The sequence below is a fragment of the Nerophis lumbriciformis genome, linkage group LG06 (genome assembly GCF_033978685.3).
Source record: "Nerophis lumbriciformis linkage group LG06, RoL_Nlum_v2.1, whole genome shotgun sequence".
NCBI lineage: Eukaryota > Metazoa > Chordata > Actinopteri > Syngnathiformes > Syngnathidae > Nerophis > Nerophis lumbriciformis.
In genome coordinates, this window is record NC_084553.2 from 3,870,654 (window position 1) to 3,892,175 (window position 21,522).

Genomic DNA, 21,522 nt, shown 5'->3' on the forward strand with positions numbered 1-21,522 from the left:
GTAGACTGGTTGGGCAAACTCCCATGCACCCTCAAGGACCCTGCCAAGAGTATAGAGCTGGTCCACAGTTCCACGACCAGGACGAAAACCACACTGTTCCTCCTGAATCCGAGGTTCGACTATCCGGCGTAGCCTCCTCTCCAGTACACCTGAATAGACCTTACCTGATGGCTTCATCTGGCCAAGATCTTCATCTCTCGCTGGATCGGTTCGCAGCCGAGTGTGAAGCGACTGGGATGAGAATCAGCACCTCCAAGTCCGAGTCCATGGTTCTCGCCTGGAAAAGGGTGGAGTGCCATCTCTGGGTTGGGGAGGAGATCTTGCCCCAAGTGGAGGACTTCAAGTACCTCGGAGTCTTGTTCACGAGTGAGGGAAGAGTGGATGGTGAGATCGACAGGCGGATCGGTGCGGTGTCTTCAGTAATGCGGACGCTGTATCGATCCTTTGTGGTGAAGAAGGAGCTGAGCCGGAAGGCAAAGCTCTCAATTTACCGTTTGATCTACGTTCCCATCCTCACCTATGGTCATGAGCTTTGGGTTATGACCGAAAGGACAAGATCACGGGTACAAGCGGCCCAAATGAGTTTCCTCCGCCGGGTGGCGGGTCTCTCCCTTAGAGATAGGGTGAGAAGCTCTGCCATCCGGGAGGAGCTCAAAGTAAAGCCGCTGCTCCTCCACATGGAGAGGAGCCAGATGAGGTGGTTAGGGCATCTGGTCAGGATGCCACCCGAACGCCTCCCTAGGGAGGTGTTTAGGACGCGTCCGACCGGTAGGAGGCCACGGGGAAGACCCAGGACACGTTGGGAAGACTATGTCTCCCGGCTGGCCTGGGAACGCCTCGGGATCCCCCGGGAAGAGCTGGACCGAGTGGCTGGAGAGAGGGAAGACTGGGCTTCCCTGCTTAGGCTGGTGCCCCCGCGACCAGACCTCGGATAAGCGGAAGAAGATGGATGGATGGCTTTTCAAGACGTCATGAAAGAAAATCCTTTATCCACGTGGACTAGAAATCGCTTTGATCGACCCGAGCTCAGTGCCATAAAGGTAAAAAAATCTATATATTGAATTCCATCCTTCCATCCATCTTCTTCCGCTTATCCGAGGTCGGGTCGCGGGGGCAGCAGCCTAAGCAGGGAAGCCCAGACTTCCCTCTCCCCAGCCACTTGGTCCAGCTCTTCCTGTGGGACCCCGAGGTGTTCCCAGGCCAGCCGGGAGACATAGTCTTCCCAACGTGTCCTGGGTCTTCCCCGCGGCCTCCTACCGGTCGGACGTGCCCTAAACACCTCCCTAGGGAGGCGTTCGGGTGGCATCCTGACCAGATGCCCGAACCACCTCATCTGGCTCCTCTCCATGTGGAGGAGCAGCGGCTTTACTGTGAGCTCCTCCCGGATGGCAGAGCTTCTCACCCTATCTCTAAGGGAGAGCCCCGCCACCCGGCGGAGGAAACTCATTTCGGCCGCTTGTACCCGTGATCTTGTCCTTTCGGTCATAACCCAAAGCTCATGACCATAGGTGAGGATGGGAACGTAGATCGACCGGTAAATTGAGAGCTTTGCCTTCCGGCTCAGCTCCTTCTTCACCACAACGGATCGATACAGCGTCCGCATTACTGAAGACGCCGCACCGATCCGCCTGTCGATCTCACCATCCACTCTTCCCTCACTCGTGAACAAGACTCCGAGGTACTTGAACTCCTCCACTTGGGGCAAGATCTCCTCCCCAACCCGGAGATGGCATTTCACCCTTTTCCGGGCGAGAAATATATATATATTGAATTGGTTTTGAAAATTAAAAAATATCAAAGTGGCGCCCCGATGCTTTGATGTTTCAGCGTGTGGACCTAACCTGCACTAAGCGACGTGTCCCCAGCAGGGTTTCCTTAAATCACTTTGAAACTATTGTGGCCCCTCTGAGACTTCAAATGGGTGACAATGATCGTCCCTTTCATCAGCTGATGATTCTCCCAAACTAAGCTGGCATTTTGTGGATGCTAAGAGCATCCTGGCCACGTCCACGGTCATTTGGTCTGGCGGGCTGCAGCCGGCCTGGGAATGAATGGCAAGTGGATGGTAATGAGCCGTAATTGGCGTTTGTGCAGCACGCATACTGAACAGTGAGTGATAAACAGCCGACGCACGAAGACGAGCGCCGTGCTGACTGAGCTCTTTAGGCCCCGCGTCCCAACAGTCGTGGAAGACCTGGTTAAGTTAACGAGATAACAATCTGGCGGCAGTTGGAAGGAGGCTGACAAGGGGGGCGGGGCTAATCATTATTGATGACTTTAGAGGCTAGCCGAGGTGCTTCAGTGAAATGTGTGCGTGCCAGCATCAATAATATCAATATCCACCTAACACATTCTAAATAGACACAAGAAACTTGAAGTTCATTGGGGAACGGACCAACTTTAAGAAAATACTACACGGTCTAGCTCCGTCCTATCTTGCTAAATGTATTGTACCATATGTCCGGGCAAGAAATCTGCCTTCAAAGAACTTAGTGATTCGCAGAGCCCAAAAAAAGTCTGCGGGCTGTAGAGCGTTTTCTATTGGGGCTCCAGTACTCTGGAATGCCCTCCCGGTAACAGTTAGAGATGCTACCTCAGTAGAAGCATTTAAGTCCCATCTTAAAACTCATTTGTATACTCTAGCCTTTAAATAGACCCATCCCCCCTTGATCTGCCATTTCTTTTCTGCTCTGCCCCTCTCTCCTTCGTGGAGGGGGGGGTGAAGCTGGACCCTCACACTATTATGTTGGATCCACTATGGACTGGACTCTCACTATTATGTTAGATCCACTATGGACTGGACTCTCACTATTATGTTGGATCCACTATGGACTGGACTCTCACTATTATGTTAGATCCACAATGGACTGGACTCTCACTATTATGTGAGATCCACTATGGACTGGACTCTCACTATTATGTTAGATCCAATATGGACTGGACTCTCACTATTATGTGAGATCCACTATGGACTGGACTCTCACACTATTATGTTAGATCCACTATGGACTGGACTCTCACTATGATGTTAGATCCACTATGGACTGGACTCTCACTATTATGTTAGATCCACTATGGACTGGACTCTTACACTATTATGTTAGATCCACTATGGACTGGACTCTTACACTATTATGTTAGATCCACTATGGACTGGACTCTCACTATTATGTTAGATCCACTATGGACTGGACTCTCACTATTATGTTAGATCCACAATGGACTGGACTCTCACTATTATGTTAGATCCACTATGGACTGGACTCTCACTATTATGTTAGATCCACTATGGACTGGACTCTCACTATTATGTTAGATCCACTATGGACTGGACTCTCACTATTATGTTAGATCCACTATGGACTGGACTCTCTCACTATTATGTTAGATCCACTATGGACTGGACTCTCTCACTATTATGTTAGATCCACTATGGACTGGACTTTCACTATTATGTTAGATCCACTATGGACCGGACTTTCACTATTATGTTAGATCCACTATGGCCTGGACTCTCACTATTACGTTAGATCCACTATGGACTGGACTCTCACTATTATGTTGGATCCACAATGGACTGGACTCTCACTATTATGTTAGATCCACTATGAACTGGACTCTCACTATTATGTTAGATCCACTATGGACTGGACTCTCACTATTATGTTAGATCCACTATGGACTGGACTCTCACACTATTATGTTAGATCCACCATGGACTGGACTCTCACACTATTATGTTAGATCCACTATGGACTGGACTCTCACACTATTATGTTAGATCCACAATGGACTGGACTCTAACTATTATGTTAGATCCACTATGGACTGGACTTTCACTATTATGTTAGATCCACTATGGACTGGACTCTCACACTATTATGTTAGATCCACTATGGACTGGACTCTCACACTATTATGTTAGATCCACAATGGACTGGACTCTAACTATTATGTTAGATCCACTATGGACTGGACTTTCACTATTATGTTAGATCCACTATGGACTGGACTCTCACACTATTATGTTAGATCCACTATGGACTGGACTCTCACACTATTATGTTAGACCCACTCTGGACTGGACTCTCACACTATTATGTTAGATCCACTATGGACTGGACTCTCACTATTATGTTAGATCCACTATGAACTGGACTCTCACTATTATGTTAGATCCACTATGGACTGGACTCTCACTATTATGTTAGATCCACAAAGGACTGGACTCTCACTATTATGTTAGATCCACTATGGACTGGACTCTCACACTATTATGTTAAATCCACTATGGACTGGACTCTCACACTATTATGTTAGATACACTATGGACTGGACTCTCACACTATTATGTTAGATACACTATGGACTGGACTCACTATTATGTTGGATACATTATGGACTGGACTCTCACTATTATGTTAGATCCACTATGGACTGGACTCTCACACTATTATGTTAGATCCACTATGGACTGGACTCTCACACTATTATGTTAGATCCACTATGAACTGGACTCTCACTATTATGTTAGATCCACAATGGACTGGACTCTCACTATTATGTTAGATCCACTATGAACTGGACTCTCACTATTATGTTAGATCCACAATGGACTGGACTCTCACTATTATGTTAGATCCACTATGAACTGGACTCTCACTATTATGTTAGATCCACTATGGACTGGACTCTCACTATTATGTTAGATCCACTATGGACTGGACTCTCACACTATTATGTTAGATCCACTATGGACTGGACTCTCACACTATTATGTTAGATCCACTATGAACTGGACTCTCACTATTATGTTAGATCCACAATGGACTGGACTCACTATTATGTTGGATACATTATGGACTGGACTCTCACTATTATGTTAGATCCACTATGGACTGGACTCTCACACTATTATGTTAGATCCACTATGGACTGTCACACTATTATGTTAGATCCACTATGAACTGGACTCTCACACTATTATGTTAGATCCACTATGGACTGTCACACTATTATGTTAGATCCACTATGGACTGGACCCTCACACTATTATGTTAGATCCACTATGGACTGGACTCACTATTATGTTGGATACATTATGGACTGGACTCTCACTATTATGTTAGATCCACTATGGACTGGACTCTCACTATGATGTTAGATCCACAATGGACTGGACTCTCACTATTATGTGAAATCCACTATGGACTGGACTCTCACTATTATGTGAGATCCACTATGGACTGGACTCTCACTATTATGTTGGATACATTATGGACTGGACTTCCACTATTATGTTAGATCCACTATGGACTGGACTCTCACTATTATGTTAGATCCACTATGGACTGGACTCTCACTATTATGTTAGATCCACTATGGACTGGACTCTCACTATTATGTTGGATCCACTATGGACTGGACTCTCACTATTATGTTAGATCCACTATGGACTGGACTCTCACTATTATGTTAGATCCACTATGGACTGGACTCTCACACTATTATGTTAGATCCACTATGGACTGGACTCTCACACTATTATGTTAGATCCACTATGGACTGGACTCTCACTATTATGTTAGATCCACTATGGACTGGACTCTCACTATTATGTTAGATCCACTATGGACTGGACTCTCACACTATTATGTTAGATCCACTATGGACTGGACTCCCACACTATTATGTTAGATCCACTATGGACTGGACTCTCACTATTATGTTAGATCCACTATGGACTGGACTCTCACACTATTATGTTAGATCCACTATGGACTGGACTCTCACTATTATGTTAGATCCACTATGGACTGGACTCTCACACTTTTATATTAGATCCACTATGGACTGGACTCTCACTATTATGTTAGATCCACTATGGACTGGACTCTCACTATTATGTTAGATCCATTATGGACTGGACTCTCACTATGATGTTAGATCCACTATGGACTGGACTCTCACTATGATGTTAGATCCACAATGGACTGGACTCTCACTTTTATGTGAGATCCACTATGGACTGGACTCTCACTATTATGTGAGAATCACTATGGACTGGACTCTCACTATTATGTTAGATCCACTATGGACTGGACTCTCACTATTATGTTAGATCCACTATGGACTGGACTCTCACTATTATGTTAGATCCACTATGGACTGGACTCTCACACTATTATGTTAGATCCACTATGGACTGGACTCTCACACTATTATGTTAGATCCACTATGGACTGGACTCTCACTATTATGTTAGATCCACTATGGACTGGACTCTCACACTATTATGTTAGATCCACTATGAACTGGACTCTCACTATTATGTTAGATCCACAATGGACTGGACTCTCACTATTATGTTAGATCCACTATGAACTGGACTCTCACTATTATGTTAGATCCACTATGGACTGGACTCTCACACTATTATGTTAGATCCACTATGGACTGGACTCTCACACTATTATGTTAGATCCACTATGGACTGGACTCTCACTATTATGTTAGATCCACTATGGACTGGACTCTCACTATTATGTTAGATCCACTATGGACTGGACTCTCACTATGATGTTAGATCCACTATGGACTGGACTCTCACACTATTATGTTAGATCCACTATGGACTGGACTCTCACTATTATGTTGGATCCATTATGGACTGGACTCTCACTATGATGTTAGATCCACTATGGACTGGACTCTCACTATGATGTTAGATCCACAATGGACTGGACTCTCACTTTTATGTGAGATCCACTATGGACTGGACTCTCACTATTATGTGAGAATCACTATGGACTGGACTCTCACTATTATGTTAGATCCACTATGGACTGGACTCTCACTATTATGTTAGATCCACTATGGACTGGACTCTCACTATTATGTTAGATCCACTATGGACTGGACTCTCACACTATTATGTTAGATCCACTATGGACTGGACTCTCACACTATTATGTTAGATCCACTATGGACTGGACTCTCACTATTATGTTAGATCCACTATGGACTGGACTCTCACACTATTATGTTAGATCCACTATGAACTGGACTCTCACTATTATGTTAGATCCACAATGGACTGGACTCTCACTATTATGTTAGATCCACTATGAACTGGACTCTCACTATTATGTTAGATCCACTATGGACTGGACTCTCACACTATTATGTTAGATCCACTATGGACTGGACTCTCACACTATTATGTTAGATCCACTATGGACTGGACTCTCACTATTATGTTAGATCCACTATGGACTGGACTCTCACTATTATGTTAGATCCACTATGGACTGGACTCTCACTATGATGTTAGATCCACTATGGACTGGACTCTCACTATTATGTTAGATCCACTATGGACTGGACTCTCACTATGATGTTAGATCCACTATGGACTGGACTCTCACTATTATGTTAGATCCACTATGGACTGGACTCTCACACTATTATGTTAGATCCACTATGGACTGGACTCTCACTATTATGTTAGATCCACTATGGACTGGACTCTCACTATTATGTTAGATCCACTATGGACTGGACTCTCACTATTATGTTAGATCCACTATGAACTGGACTCTCACACTATTATGTTAGATCCACTATGGACTGGACTCTCACTATTATGTTAGATCCACTATGGACTGGACTCTCACTATTATGTTAGATCCACTATGGACTGGACTCTCACTAGTATGTTAGATCCACTATGGACTGGACTCTCACTATTATGTTAGATTCACTATGAACTGGACTCTCACTATTATGTTAGATCCACTATGAACTGGACTCTCACTATTATGTTAGATCCACTATGGACTGGACTCTCACTATTATGTTAGATCCACTATGGACTGGACTCTCACAATATTATCTTAGATCCACTATGGCCTGTACTCTCACTATTATGTTCGATCCACAATGGACTGGACTCTCACACTATTATGTTAGATCCACTATGGACTGGACTCTCACACTATTATGTTAGATCCACTATGGCCTGTACTCTCACTATTATGTTCGATCCACAATGGACTGGACTCTCACACTATTATGTTTGATCCACTATGGACTGGACTCTCACACTATTATGTTAGATCCACTATGGACTGGACTCTCACTATTATGTTGGATACATTATGGACTGGACACTCACTATTATGTTAGATCCACTATGGACTGGACTCTCACACTATTATGTTAGATCCACTATGGACTGGACTCTCACTATTATGTTAGATCCACTATGGACTGGACTCTCACTATTATGTTGGATACATTATGGACTGGACTCTCACTATTATGTTAGATCCACTATGGACTGGACTCTCTCACTATTATGTTAGATCCACTATGGACTGGACTCTCTCACTATTATGTTAGATCCACTATGAACTGGACTCTCACTATTATGTTAGATCCACTATGGACTGGACTCTCACTATGATGTTAGGTCCACTATGGACTGGACTCTCACTATTATGTTAGATCCACTATGAACTGGACTCTCACTATTATGTTAGATCCACAATGGACTGGACTCTCACTATTATGTTGGATACATTATGGACTGGACTCTCACTATTATGTTAGATCCACTATGGACTGGACTCTCGCACTATTATGTTAGATCCACTATGGACTGGACTCTCACTATTATGTTAGATCCACTATGGACTGGACTCTCACTATTATGATGGATCCACTATGGACTGGACTCTCACACTATTATGTTAGATCCACTATGGACTGGACTCTCACTATTATGTTGGATCCACTATGGACTGGACTCTCACTATTATGTTAGATCCACTATGGACTGGACTCTCACACTATTATGTTAGATCCACTATGGACTGGACTCTCACTATTATGTTAGATCCACTATGGACTGGACTCTCACTATGATGTTAGATCCACTATGGACTGGACTCTCACACTATTATGTTAGATCCACTATGGACTGGACTCTTACACTATTATGTTAGATCCACTATGGACTGGACTCTCACACTATTATGTTAGATCCACTATGGACTGGACTCTCACACTATTATGTTAGATCCACTATGGACTGGACTCTCACACTATTATGTTAGATCCACTATGGACTGGACTCTCACTATTATGTTGGATACATTATGGACTGGACTCTCACTATTATGTTAGATCCACTATGGACTGGACTCTCACACTATTATGTTAGATCCACCATGGACTGGACTCTCACACTATTATGTTAGATCCACTATGGACTGGACTCTCACTATTATGTTAGATCCACTATGGACTGGACTCTCACACTATTATGTTAGATCCACTATGGACTGGACTCTCACTATTATGTTAGATCCACTATGGACTGAACTCTCACAATATTATGCTAGATCCACTCGACATCCATTGCACCATTGCTGTCGTCCAGAATTCTGGACGACAGCAAAGACTTACAGTGTGTGGAGCAGACGGCGTCCACAAAGTACATCCGAACATGACAAGACAATCAACAATGTCCCCACAAAGAAGGATAGCGTCCGCATAACTTAAATAGTCTGGATTGCTAAAACAAAGCAGGTGTGGGAAATATCGCTCAAAGGAAGACATGAAACTGCTGCAGGAAAATACCAACAAAAAAGGAAAAAGCCACCAAAATAGGAGCGCAAGACAAGAACGAAAACACTACACAAAAGGAAAACAGCAAAAAAGTCCAAATAAGTCAGGGAGTGATGTGACAGGTGGTGACAGTACACCTACTTTGAGACAAGAGCTATAGTGATGCATGCTTGGTTATGCTTTAAAGTCCATCCATCCATCCATCTTCTTCCGCTTATCCGAGGTCGGGTCGTGGGGGCAGCAGCCTAAGCAGGGAAGCCCAGACTTCCCTCTCCCCAGCCACTTCGTCCAGCTCTTCCTGTTGGACCCCGAGGCGTTCCCAGGCCAGCCGGGAGACATAGTCTTCCCAACGTGTCCTGGGTCTTCCCCGCGGCCTCCTACCGGTCGGACGTGCCCTAAACACCTCCCTAGGGAGGCGTTCGGGTGGCATCCTGACCAGATGCCCGAACCACCTCATCTGGCTCCTCTCCATGTGGAGGAGCAGCGGCTTTACTTTGAGCTCCCCCCGGATGGCAGAGCTTCTCACCCTATCTCTAAGGGAGAGACCCGCCACCCGGTGGAGGAAACTCATTTGGGCCGCTTGTACCCGGGATCTTGTCCTTTCGGTCATAACCCAAAGCTCATGACCATAGGTGAGGATGGGAACGTAGATCGACTGGTAAATTGAGAGCTTTGCCTTCCGGCTCAGCTCCTTCTTCACCACAACGGATCGATACAGCGTCCGCATTACTGAAGACGCCGCACCGATCCGCCTGTCGATCTCACGATCCACTCTTCCCCCACTCGTGAACAAGACTCCGAGGTACTTGAACTCCTCCACTTGGGGCAAGATCTCCTCCCCAACCCGGAGATGGCACTCCACCCTTTTCCGGGCGAGAAGAGAACCATGGACTCGGACTTGGAGGTGCTGATTCTCATCCCAGTCGCTTCACACTCGGCTGCGAACCGATCCAGCGAGAGCTGAAGATCCTGGCCAGATGAAGCCATCAGGACCACATCATCTGCAAAAAGCAGAGACCTAATCCTGCAGCCACCAAACCGGATCCCCTCAACGCCTTGACTGCGCCTAGAAATTCTGTCAATAAAAGTTCAGAACAGAATGGGTGACAAAGGGCAGCCTTGGCGGAGTCCAACCCTCACTGGAAACGTGTCCGACTTACTGCCGGCAATGCGGACCAAGCTCTGGCACTGATCACACAGGGAGCGGACTGCCACAATCAGACAGTCCGATACCCCATACTCCCTGAGCACTCCCCACAGGACTTCCCGAGGGACACGGTCGAATGCCTTCTCCAAGTCCACAAAACACATGTAGACTGGTTGGGCAAACTCCCATGCACCCTCAAGGACTCTGTATAGAGCTGGTCCACAGTTCCACGACCAGGACAAAAACCACACTGTTCCTCCTGAATCCGAGGTTGGACTATCTGGCGTAGCCTCCTCTCCAGTACACCTGAATAGACCTTACCGGGAAGGCTGAGGAGTGTGATCCCACGATAGTTAGAGCACACCCTCCGGTTCCCCTTCTTTAAAGTCATATCCAACAATTGCGAGAACGACTTTTTACTGAGTATAGTTTTTTAATGTTTTCTGCTGGTGGTGTGCCTCCGGATTTTTTCAATGAAAAAAATGCGCCTTGGCTCAAAAAAGGTTGAAAAACACTGCAATAAAGCACTTCAACAACTAATGTTGGAATAATTGTTTGTAAGTTATCACAAAAGAAACGTTGTATTATGAATGCTGTCTTTCGAGGCCTAACAAGAGGAAGAAGGCTCGTAAAACTCCACTGTGATTTCAACACGGACAGATGGCAGGATCTGCTCAACTTCCAGAGGAACTCTCTTTGAAGTGTTAAACGAACTCTCTCTGAAGTATTTCACAAACTCTCTTCCAACTGCTTGGTGACCGAGGTCAACGCTGTTTACGACCCGCTGCCCTCTTGAAGTCGCTGTGGTCAGGAGACGGGAGGGGTTATCCATTGTCCTCCAACACCTGCCCCATGTCAGGCTTGTCCCTGACAGTTTGACTGTGTTTTAGTTTTTTCTCTGCGTTTGTCTTAGTTTTCTGTCCAGCACTTTTATTTTGTCTTTATTTCCTACTTGTCTCCCTGAGTGCTGTGTCCCCTCAGCTGTGGCTGATTGGCACCTGGCCACACCTGGTGTCAATCAGCCAGCTGCTATTTAAACCTGCCTTCCCCTCCAGTCAGTGCTGGATCATTATGTCAGAGTATGTAGGTGCCAAACCCCAAGATGCAGAGAAGGCGGAAGGCATTGTGCGGGAAAACAAGATTTAATGTTTATAAAATAAAGGAAAAAACACAAACCAGGAACTAGGAACAGGAAACAGGATGCCAGGGAAACAAGAACTGGAAGACGAGGAACAAAAAGACAGCAGACTACAAACAGCTACAGAATATAGCTTACCGCTACCGCATCCAGCTACACTGACAACGACAAGTAGAAATGACAATGATCCAGCACTGACTGGAGGGGAAGGCAGGTTTAAATAGCAGCTGGCTGATTGACACCAGGTGTGGCCAGGTGCCAATCAGCCACAGCTGAGGGGACACAGCACTCAGGGAGACAAGTAGGAAATAAAGACAAAATAAAAGTGCTGGACAGAAAACTAAGACAAACGCAGAGAAAAAACTAAAACACAGTCAAACTGTCAGGGACAAGCCTGACACCCCAGCTGGATCCAGGAAGAGCCCAAGCCCGAGAAATCCTCTTCTTGATCTTCAAAGCGACCGAAAAACAATGACTGTTTTACATACTTCCCATTCCTGCTGTGACATATGTTGGTGCGTGAACATTGAACATCTGAATAAATGAGGAGACGAAAACCTTCTCCGTCAGAGCGTGGTGCAGGACTGTACAGAGAGTGCAGTGGCCATGTCTCTCCTCAATATTGAGTCCAAATTGAATTCTGTCTCTGTTTGATTCCTTGCCTTTTGTCTTGTTTAATAGATGTCCTCAGTGTTTGAACGTGACAACTAAGCTTTTACTTTCTGTTATTAAAATCAGTTTTTGTTCAACGTTCATCCTCCTTGATCCATCACACACCTGGCCGCCCTTCTGCCCGACCAGCACTACACACTAGTTACACTAGTTGTGTACGCCCATTAGGAACCTTCTGTTACTACAAAAAAGGCTATGGTTAGAATTTGATCCTGCTACGTGTTATTCTCATTGTGGTTATTCCCCTAAAGTAAGTATTATTTGGTGTTTTCTGCTTCTGACCGTACTGGGAAGCCCGTGCGGGTCTGGCCGACGTGCCGCGGATGGAGGAACTCACCTTGACGCGCTCCTCCAGCTTTCCGAATTGAATGGTGCCGTTCACCATCTTGCCGAGGAACTCCCGCTTTTCCTGCTGAAGCGTCGACGCCTAAGGGCGGAGGAGAGAGGACAGTCGGACATCTTTGTTTGCAGGGAAACATTGCTCCTGATTATTTCGTTTGCAGAAGACATTCACAGAGGTGTGGACTCGAGTCACATGACTTGGACTCGAGTCAGACTCGAGTCATGAATTTGATGACTTTAGACTCGACTTGACAAAATGTAAAAAGACTTGCAACTCGACTTCGACTTTAACATCAATGACTTGTGACTTCACTTGGACTTGAGCCTTTTGAATTGACATGACTTGACACGACTTGCTACTTTCCCCAAAACCCAAAGATGAAAAAGTTATTCGGGAGCGCTCCGCATTTTTCATTGTGTACTTGTCTATCAGCGTTGCGTGTGTCAGCTGGTGTGCTCTCAGTACAACAGCCAATCAAATTACATCTACTTTGTTTTCATCACACAGCATTCATCCAATCAAATTGCAGGACAACCAACGAAGAAGACATGTCCAAACCACACGCCAGTGAACAAAAAATGATACCTAAAATAATTTTGTTTGGGTATAAAAATTACGAGGTGGTCAACACAAAACGGTTTGCAGTATGCAACACATGCGGTTCCAAAATGACTGATGGAGAGGCAACAACTTCCAACTTCGTCCGGCATTTGAAGTTGCACAAAGAAGGGTAAGTTTTGAATGTAAGATAACGTTTATTGGCTAAGTAACGTGACTTTTATTTGCTGTGTAGTTAAATCAGTGAGGCTGTAAACTCACTGCTAACGTTATAACGTTATTGCAAACACGGGAATCTGTTGCAGTTCACTACCTTATTCATACTTTTTGTTCAGTGATTTTTTTTAAGCAGGGTTACGTTAGTCAATATATCACACGTAACGTTAGACGGCGGTCAGCAGCACCGCGTATTTTAGCCACCTAAAAAAAGACAAAAATAGTCAAATAAAGGTCAGTTAAAATGTATACTATATTATGAATATGTGTACCGTTTTAGCTAGCTTTCTGACATACTGTTGGTTGTTTACCTCAGTGGTCCCCAACCACCGGGCCACGGCCCGGTACTGGTCCGTGGATTGATTGGTATCGGGCCGCACAAGAAAAACATTTTTTTTTTTCTTTTTTTAATTAAATCAACATAAAAAACTCAAGATACACTTACAAGTAGTGCACCAACCCAAAACAACTCTCCCCCCCCTTTTGTTCTGGGCATTGAACATGAAGACTCTTCCTTCACTGTTCCGAGTGGCCATGAGAGTCTTGGCAGTGCCTGCCTCCAGTGCTCCAGTGGAGCGAGTTTTCAGCCACGGTGGCATCATACTACGCCCCCATCGTGCACAAATGACTGACAGACTCTTGGCTAATTTGGTCTTTTGCAAATGCAATGCAGCATAGGGCCCTGACATATAAAAAGCACAACTTTTTTGTTATGTTCACGTATATGTCATGTTTTTTCAATGTTAACACTTTTGTACAAATAAGTACATTTGCACTTTATTTTTCAATGTGTTTGTTCTGTAAAGGAATGAGTTAATGTTTAAAATGACTGGTTAATAGTGCTATTATAAAGTGCAATGTCAGCACAATTTTCTTTCCTGCAATTTAAAATGCACTTGTTTTAATAAATAAATACAGCGTTTGAAAAGCATACACAATCTGTGTTAATATATTAGTCTGTGGTTAAAAGGACTTGAAAGGACTCGGAACTCAAAATGCAGGACTTAGGACTTGACTTGAGACTTTCCAGTGTTGACTTTGGACTTGACTCGGGGCTTGCCTGTCTTGACTCGGGACTTGACTCGGACTTGAGGGCAAAGACTTGAGACTTACTTGTGACTTGCAAAACAATGACTTGGTCCCACCTCTGGACATTCACGAACACAGCGGCGCCACGTGGCTTTCATGCACACAAATGGCCTCTTTTTTTACATTTTTATTACAAACCCCGTTTCCATATGAGTTGGGAAATTGTGTTAGATGTAAATATAAACGGAATACAATTATTTGGAAATAATTTTCAAGCCATATTCAGTTGAATATGCTACAAAGACAACATATTTGATGTTCAAACTCATAAACATTTTTTTTTTTTTTGCAAATAATTATTAACTTTAGAATGTGATGGCAGCGACACGTGACAAAGAAGTTGGGAAAGGTGGCAATAAATACTGATAAAGTTGAGGAATGCTCATCAAACACTTATTTGGAACATCCCACAGGTGTGCAGGCTAATTGGGAACAGGTGGGTGCCATGATTGGGTATAAAAGTAGATTCCATGAAATGCTCAGTCATTCACAAACAAGGATGGGGCGAGGGTCACCACTTTGTCAACAAATACGTGAGCAAATTGTTGAACAGTTTAAGAAAAACCTTTCTCAACCAGCTATTGCAAGGAATTTAGGGAATTCACCATCTACGCTCCGTAATATCATCAAAGGGTTCAGAGAATCTGGAGAAATCACTCCACGTAAGCAGCTAAGCCCGTGACCTTCCATCCCTCAGGCTGTACTGCATCAACAAGCGACATCAGTGTGTAAAGGATATCACCACATGGGCTCAGGAACACCTCAGAAACCCACTGTCAGTAACTACAGTTGATCGCTACATCTGTAAGTGGAAATTAAAACTCTCCTATGCAAGGCGAAAACCGTTTATCAACAACACCCAGAAACGCCGTCGGCTTCGCTGGGCTTGAGCTCATCTAAGATGGACTGATACAAAGTGGAAAAGTGTTCTGTGGTCTGACGAGTCCACATTTCAAATTGTTTTTGGAAACTGTGGACGTCGTGTCCGCCGGACCAAAGAGGAAAAGAACCATGTTATAGGCGCAAAGTGTAAAAGCCAGCATGTGTGATGGTATGGGGGTGTATTAGTGCCCAAGACATGGGTAACTTACACATCTGTGAAGGCGCCATTAATGCTGAAAGGTACATACAGGTTTTGGAGCAACATATGTTGCCATCCAAGCAACGTTACTATGGACGCCCCTGCTTATTTCAGCAAGACAATGCCAAGCCACGTGTTACATCAACGTGGCTTCATAGTAAAAGAGTGCGGGTACTAGACTGGCCTGCCTGTAGTCCAGACCTGTCTCCCATTGGAAAATGTGTGGCGCATTATGAAGCCTAAAATAGCACAACTGAGACCCCCAGACTGTTGAACAACTTAAGCTGTACATCAAGCAAGAATGGGAAAGAATTCCACCTGAGAAGCTTGTAAAAAGAGCATTACTAGGAAATGGATATCCCAGGAGAGCCCAACTCTGAAGCAATGGATGGAAACAACAATGGACATATATAAAATGGAGAAGATAACTGCCTTTATTAATTATAAATTGGAGACATGTACTTCATTCTGGGAAAACTGGGTCAATTATGTCACGCCCCATAAGCCTGACTTTAATTTCTCTAATTAGTGATTGTACTGCTTAAAAAAAAAAAAAATTACTCCCTATATGTGTATATATATATATATATATATATATATATATCTGTTTATATTCTTGTATTTTATTTCTCATTATTATTATCAATAATGTATTGTCATTTCTTTTTTCTTATTATTTCTTTATTTATTTGATGTATTTGCAAATACTATTTTGTTTTTCTGCTGTTTCTTTCTTTTTTTGGAGGCGGGGGGCGGTATGGTTGGGATATAAACAAAAAATATATATTTTGATATTTAGGGCAGACAATAGATATATGATGTATGTGAATATGATGTAATGGATAGGAATGTCTGATGCTGGATGTCAATAAAAAAAAAAAGAAAAAAAAAAATAATATATATATATATATATATATATATATATATATATATATATATATATATAGTAGTAGAGTTCAAGTACCTGGGAGTCTTGTTCACGAGTGAGGGAAGAGTGGATCGTGAGATCGACAGGCGGATCGGTGCGGCGTCTTCAGTAATGCGGACGCTGTATCGATCCGTTGTGGTGAAGAAGGAGCTGAGCCGGAAGGCAAAGCTCTCAATTTACCGGTCGATCTACGTTCCCATCCTCACCTATGGTCATGAGCTTTGGGTTATGACCGAAAGGACAAGATCACGGGTACAAGCGGCCCAAATGAGTTTCCTCCGCCGGGTGGCGGGTCTCTCCCTTAGAGATAGGGTGAGAAGCTCTGTCATCCGGGGGGAGCTCAAAGTAAAGCCGCTGCTCCTCCACATGGAGAGGAGCCAGATGAGGTGGTTCGGGCATCTGGTCAGGATGCCACCCGATCGCCTCCCTCGGGAGGTGTTTAGGGCACGTCCGACCGGTAGGAGGCCACGGGGAAGACCCAGGACACGTTGGGAAGACTATGTCTCCCGGCTGGCCTGGGAACGCCTCGGGATCCCCCGGGAGGAGCTGGACGAAGTGGCTGGGGAGAGGGAAGTCTGGGCTTCCCTGCTTAGGCTGCTGCCCCCGCGACCCGACTTCGGATAAGCGGAAGAAGATGGATGGATGGATGGATATATATATATATATATGTTTGTTTGTTTTTTGGTTGATAAAGGACATTATCTTCACCAGACCAGATTGTCAATGAAATTAGATTGTTTAAAGGGTTCTTAAAACCAGGTCCAGTCCAGATTATGTCCAGGTCGGGCTCAGCAACGCACACCTTCATTTATGTAAACTCAAATTAGGGAACACAACAACAGATTGCATACTGGTATAATCTATAAACAAAATTACATTTTCAAAATAAGCACTTGAGAACTTCCCATCTATTCTTATGTTTTTCTGGCATCATTATCGGTTTCAACCATGTAACTTTCTAAAGTTAAAACATGTTGAATACATGTTTTAAAGAAAGTAATACGAAGTGAATATCTATTTTTGGCCTTAAAAATAAAAATTTTACCGAGTACATACCTGCCAACTTTTGAAATCAGAAAAACCTAGTAGCCAGGGTCCAGGGGCCGCAGGCCCCGGTAGGTCCAGGACAAAGTCCTGGTGGGGGGTTCAGGCTTCGCCCCCCGACGCAAAATGATTATTAGCATTCAGACAGGTTAAAATGTTGCTAAAACCATCACTTTTCTATCAGTCACAGTGACTTTTCAAAACAAAAATATTACAGCAAAAATCATATGGGTTGATTGACATGTTTATTCTGTAAGCTAACTTCAATAGTTTGAAATTATTTTGACAGTTAATGCCAGTTATCCTGTCAACCTTTCACAAGACTTCAATTTGTTCATTGAAAGTATAAACACTTTTTACAGTAAACAAATGGTAGAACAGTACTAAACAATTCCAATTAAAAAAAAAATTGGTGTCATTATTAACTTTCTGTCCAAGCTTGTATAATCTACTGCCTTGTTCAATTGTAAAAAATATTCTGTGCCTAAAATTCACATTTCTATCACAATTATCATACTGTAAACATGGTAAGCTAACTTCATTAAAATTAATAGTCCTGTCAATAGCATGGAATTACAATTCAAATGTAGTTTTTTTGTAAGCCTTTCAAAAGAATTCAAAATATGAAAAATTCATGAAAATTAATTGAAGCCATCAGACACTTGAAAAGTGGCACATCACATCTCTAATGTAATCATTTGAACTTTTCAACAGAAATAGCACTGCAAAAATATTAAGGACATACTTCTGTATTTTGGTAGTTATGCTGTCAACATTTAACAAGATTTATTCAACTTGGACTTGAAAGCATAAATAGTATAAACACTTTTAACAGTATAACAGTACTAAACAATTCCAATAGATAACATTGGTGTCATTACCTTTTTGTGGCTAAAATCCGAAAAACGTTGAAAGTTTTCCACTTGTATCGCTAGCAACGGCATTAGACTTGTGTTTTTTTGTCCCAACGTGGTCTTTTACATCGCTAATTCCTCCGTGTCCGATCGAAAAATCTTGTCTGCACAAGGTGCAATTCGCGTAGTTTTCACCCTTTTTGGAACGGATAATTATTCCCGGATAGGCTTTTGAATTATTCTTCACGGAATGACTGCAGTTTTCTTTTCGGTTTAAGCAGGCCCGGCCCTAACCAATCTGGCGCCCTAGGCAAGGTTTTAGGTGGCGCCACCCCCACCTTTTTTTTTTTTTACTTACAACTATACCTAATATATAAAGGGGTGGAAAAGTGACTATTACCTGCAGGGCAAACATTAGCTAACCAGAAGGCAATAACAATGTAAAAAAAAAAACACCTGCTTAAAAGATCTAATACAAATGTCCCTGAGGAATGTAAGGTGGGAGTACTGTAATTACCTAACGTTACATTATTATTTTCCATAACAATTTATCCCCCTCCACAATATTAACCCGACGTTAAAACAGAACTAGCTATTTATTGATTAGCAATTGCCGAATCATGTAACATTAGCTTAATGCTAAAAAGCCAGCTACTATCACATTCTGTAAGAGACAAATAATTTCATGTAGGCTAACGTTACCTACATGCTACCTCTGTCTTTTCTCGTTTCTCCTCCTCTTCTTTTCTCTTTTTTCTTCCCTGGGCACCTGACAGTTTTGGCCGTTTTGACATCTTGTGTTGATTTTTTTGATGTGGTGACGTCCAAAAAGAGTCATGATACGGGAAGGGAGGGGGCGCACCGTGCGGGGGGAGGGGGGGGCGTAATGTTGTAACAAATAATATTTCTATTAAATAGGCTTTACTTTGCATTTTAATTAACGTGGGATTATTTTTTGTATTTAGAAATAATAGCACCAACTTTTTTTTTTTTTTTTTTTCTCCAATATTTGTGGCACTGGCGTGGCGCCCCCTGATGGACGGCGCCCTTAGCATTTGCCTATACGGCCTATGCCATGGGCCGGCCCTGGGTTTAAGACTCGTTTGCGATTTTTCTCCGGCTGATTCCATGATCGTTCGCTCGTTTGGAAACAATGGGCAACTGGTGCCTCGTGCTTGGCAGCGGTGCTATAAATAGCCTCGCGCATGGCATTCGGAATGGCTCGATAGGAAGTTACGGGAAGCAGTGACGATTATCATTGTTGTTACGCGATTTCGTGAATAAAACTTAAAAAAAAAAAAAAAATTTTAATTAAAGAAAAACCGTATTTTTTATCACTGCAACCGTAACCCGGAATAAGTTGATGAAAACCGTACTAATTACGGGAAAACCGGAGTAGTTGGCAGGTATGCGAGTACCGTATTTTCCGCACTATTAGCCGCACCTAAAAACCACAAATTTACTCAAAAGCTGACAGTGCGGCTTTTAACCCGGTGCGCTTTATATATGGATTAATATTAAGATTCATTTTCATAAAGTTTCGGTCTCGCAACTACGGTAAACAGCCACCATCTTTTTTCCCCGTAGAAGAGGAAGTGCTTCTTCTTCTACGCAAGCAACCGCCAAGGTAAGCACCCGCCCCCATAGAACAAGAAGCGCTTCTTCTTCTACTGTAAGCAACCACCCGCCCCCATAGAAGAAGAAGAAGAAGCGCGCGGATATTACGTTTCATTTCCTTTGTGTGTTTACATCTGTAAAGACCACAAAATGGCTCCTACTAAGCGACAGGTTTCCGGTTCATGAAAAGACGCAATCTCTCCATCCGCACACGGACTACTATTTCACAGCAACTGCCTAAGGACTTTCAAGAAAAGCTGGCTACTTTCCGTGCATATTGTAAAAACAAGATAGCTGAAAAAAAGATTATCAACATGGACGAGGTTCCACTGACTTTTGATATTCCTGTGAACCGCACTGTGGATACAACGGGAGCACGTACGGTGAATATTCGCACCACAGGGAATGAGAAGTCATCCTTCACTGTGGTTCTAGCTTGCCATGCTAATGGCCAGAAACTTCCACCCATGGTGATATTCAAAAGGAAGACCTTGCCAAAAGAGACCTTTCCAGCCGGCGTCATCATAAAAGCTAACTCGAAGGGATGGATGGATGAAGAAAAGATGAGCGAGTGGTTAAGGGAAGTTTACGCGAAGAGGCCGGGTGGCTTTTTTCACGCAGCTCCGTCCATGTTGATATACGACTCCATGCGCGCCCACATCACAGATGGTGTCAAAAAACAAGTGAAGCACACAAATACAACACTCGCCGTCATTCCGGGTGGATTAACCAAAGAACTCCAACCGCTGGAAGCACCCGCCCCCATAGAATAGGAAGCGCTTCTTCTTCTACTGTAAGCAACCACCCGCCCGCGTAGAAGAAGAAGAAGCGCGCGGATATTACGTTTCATTTCCTTTGTGTGTTTACATCTGTAAAGACCACAAAATGGCTCCTACTAAGCGACAGGGATCCGGTTCATGAAAAGACGCAATCTCTCCATCCGCACACGGACTACTATTTCACAGCAACTGCCTAAAGACTTTCAAGAAAAGCTGGCTACTTTCCGTGCATATTGTAAAAACAAGATAGCTGAAAAAAAGATCCGGCCAGAGAACATTATCAACATGGACGAGGTTCCACTGACTTTTGATATTCCTGTGAACCGCACTGTGGATACAACGGGAGCACGTACGGTGAATATTCGCACCACAGGGAATGAGAAGTCATCCTTCACTGTGGTTCTAGCTTGCCATGCTAATGGC

General features: G+C 43.6%; 1 protein-coding gene across 1 annotated transcript in view; it reads right to left on the bottom strand.

Moving 5' to 3' along the window:
* Positions 1-21,522, bottom strand: part of LOC133608432 (centrosomal protein of 89 kDa-like) — a 185,064-nt gene that overhangs the window by 81,730 nt on the left and 81,812 nt on the right. The window contains exon 15 of the mRNA XM_061963654.1: positions 12,928-13,017. Coding sequence (XP_061819638.1) covers positions 12,928-13,017 — 90 coding nt within the window. The remainder of the gene's footprint in view (positions 1-12,927; positions 13,018-21,522) is intronic.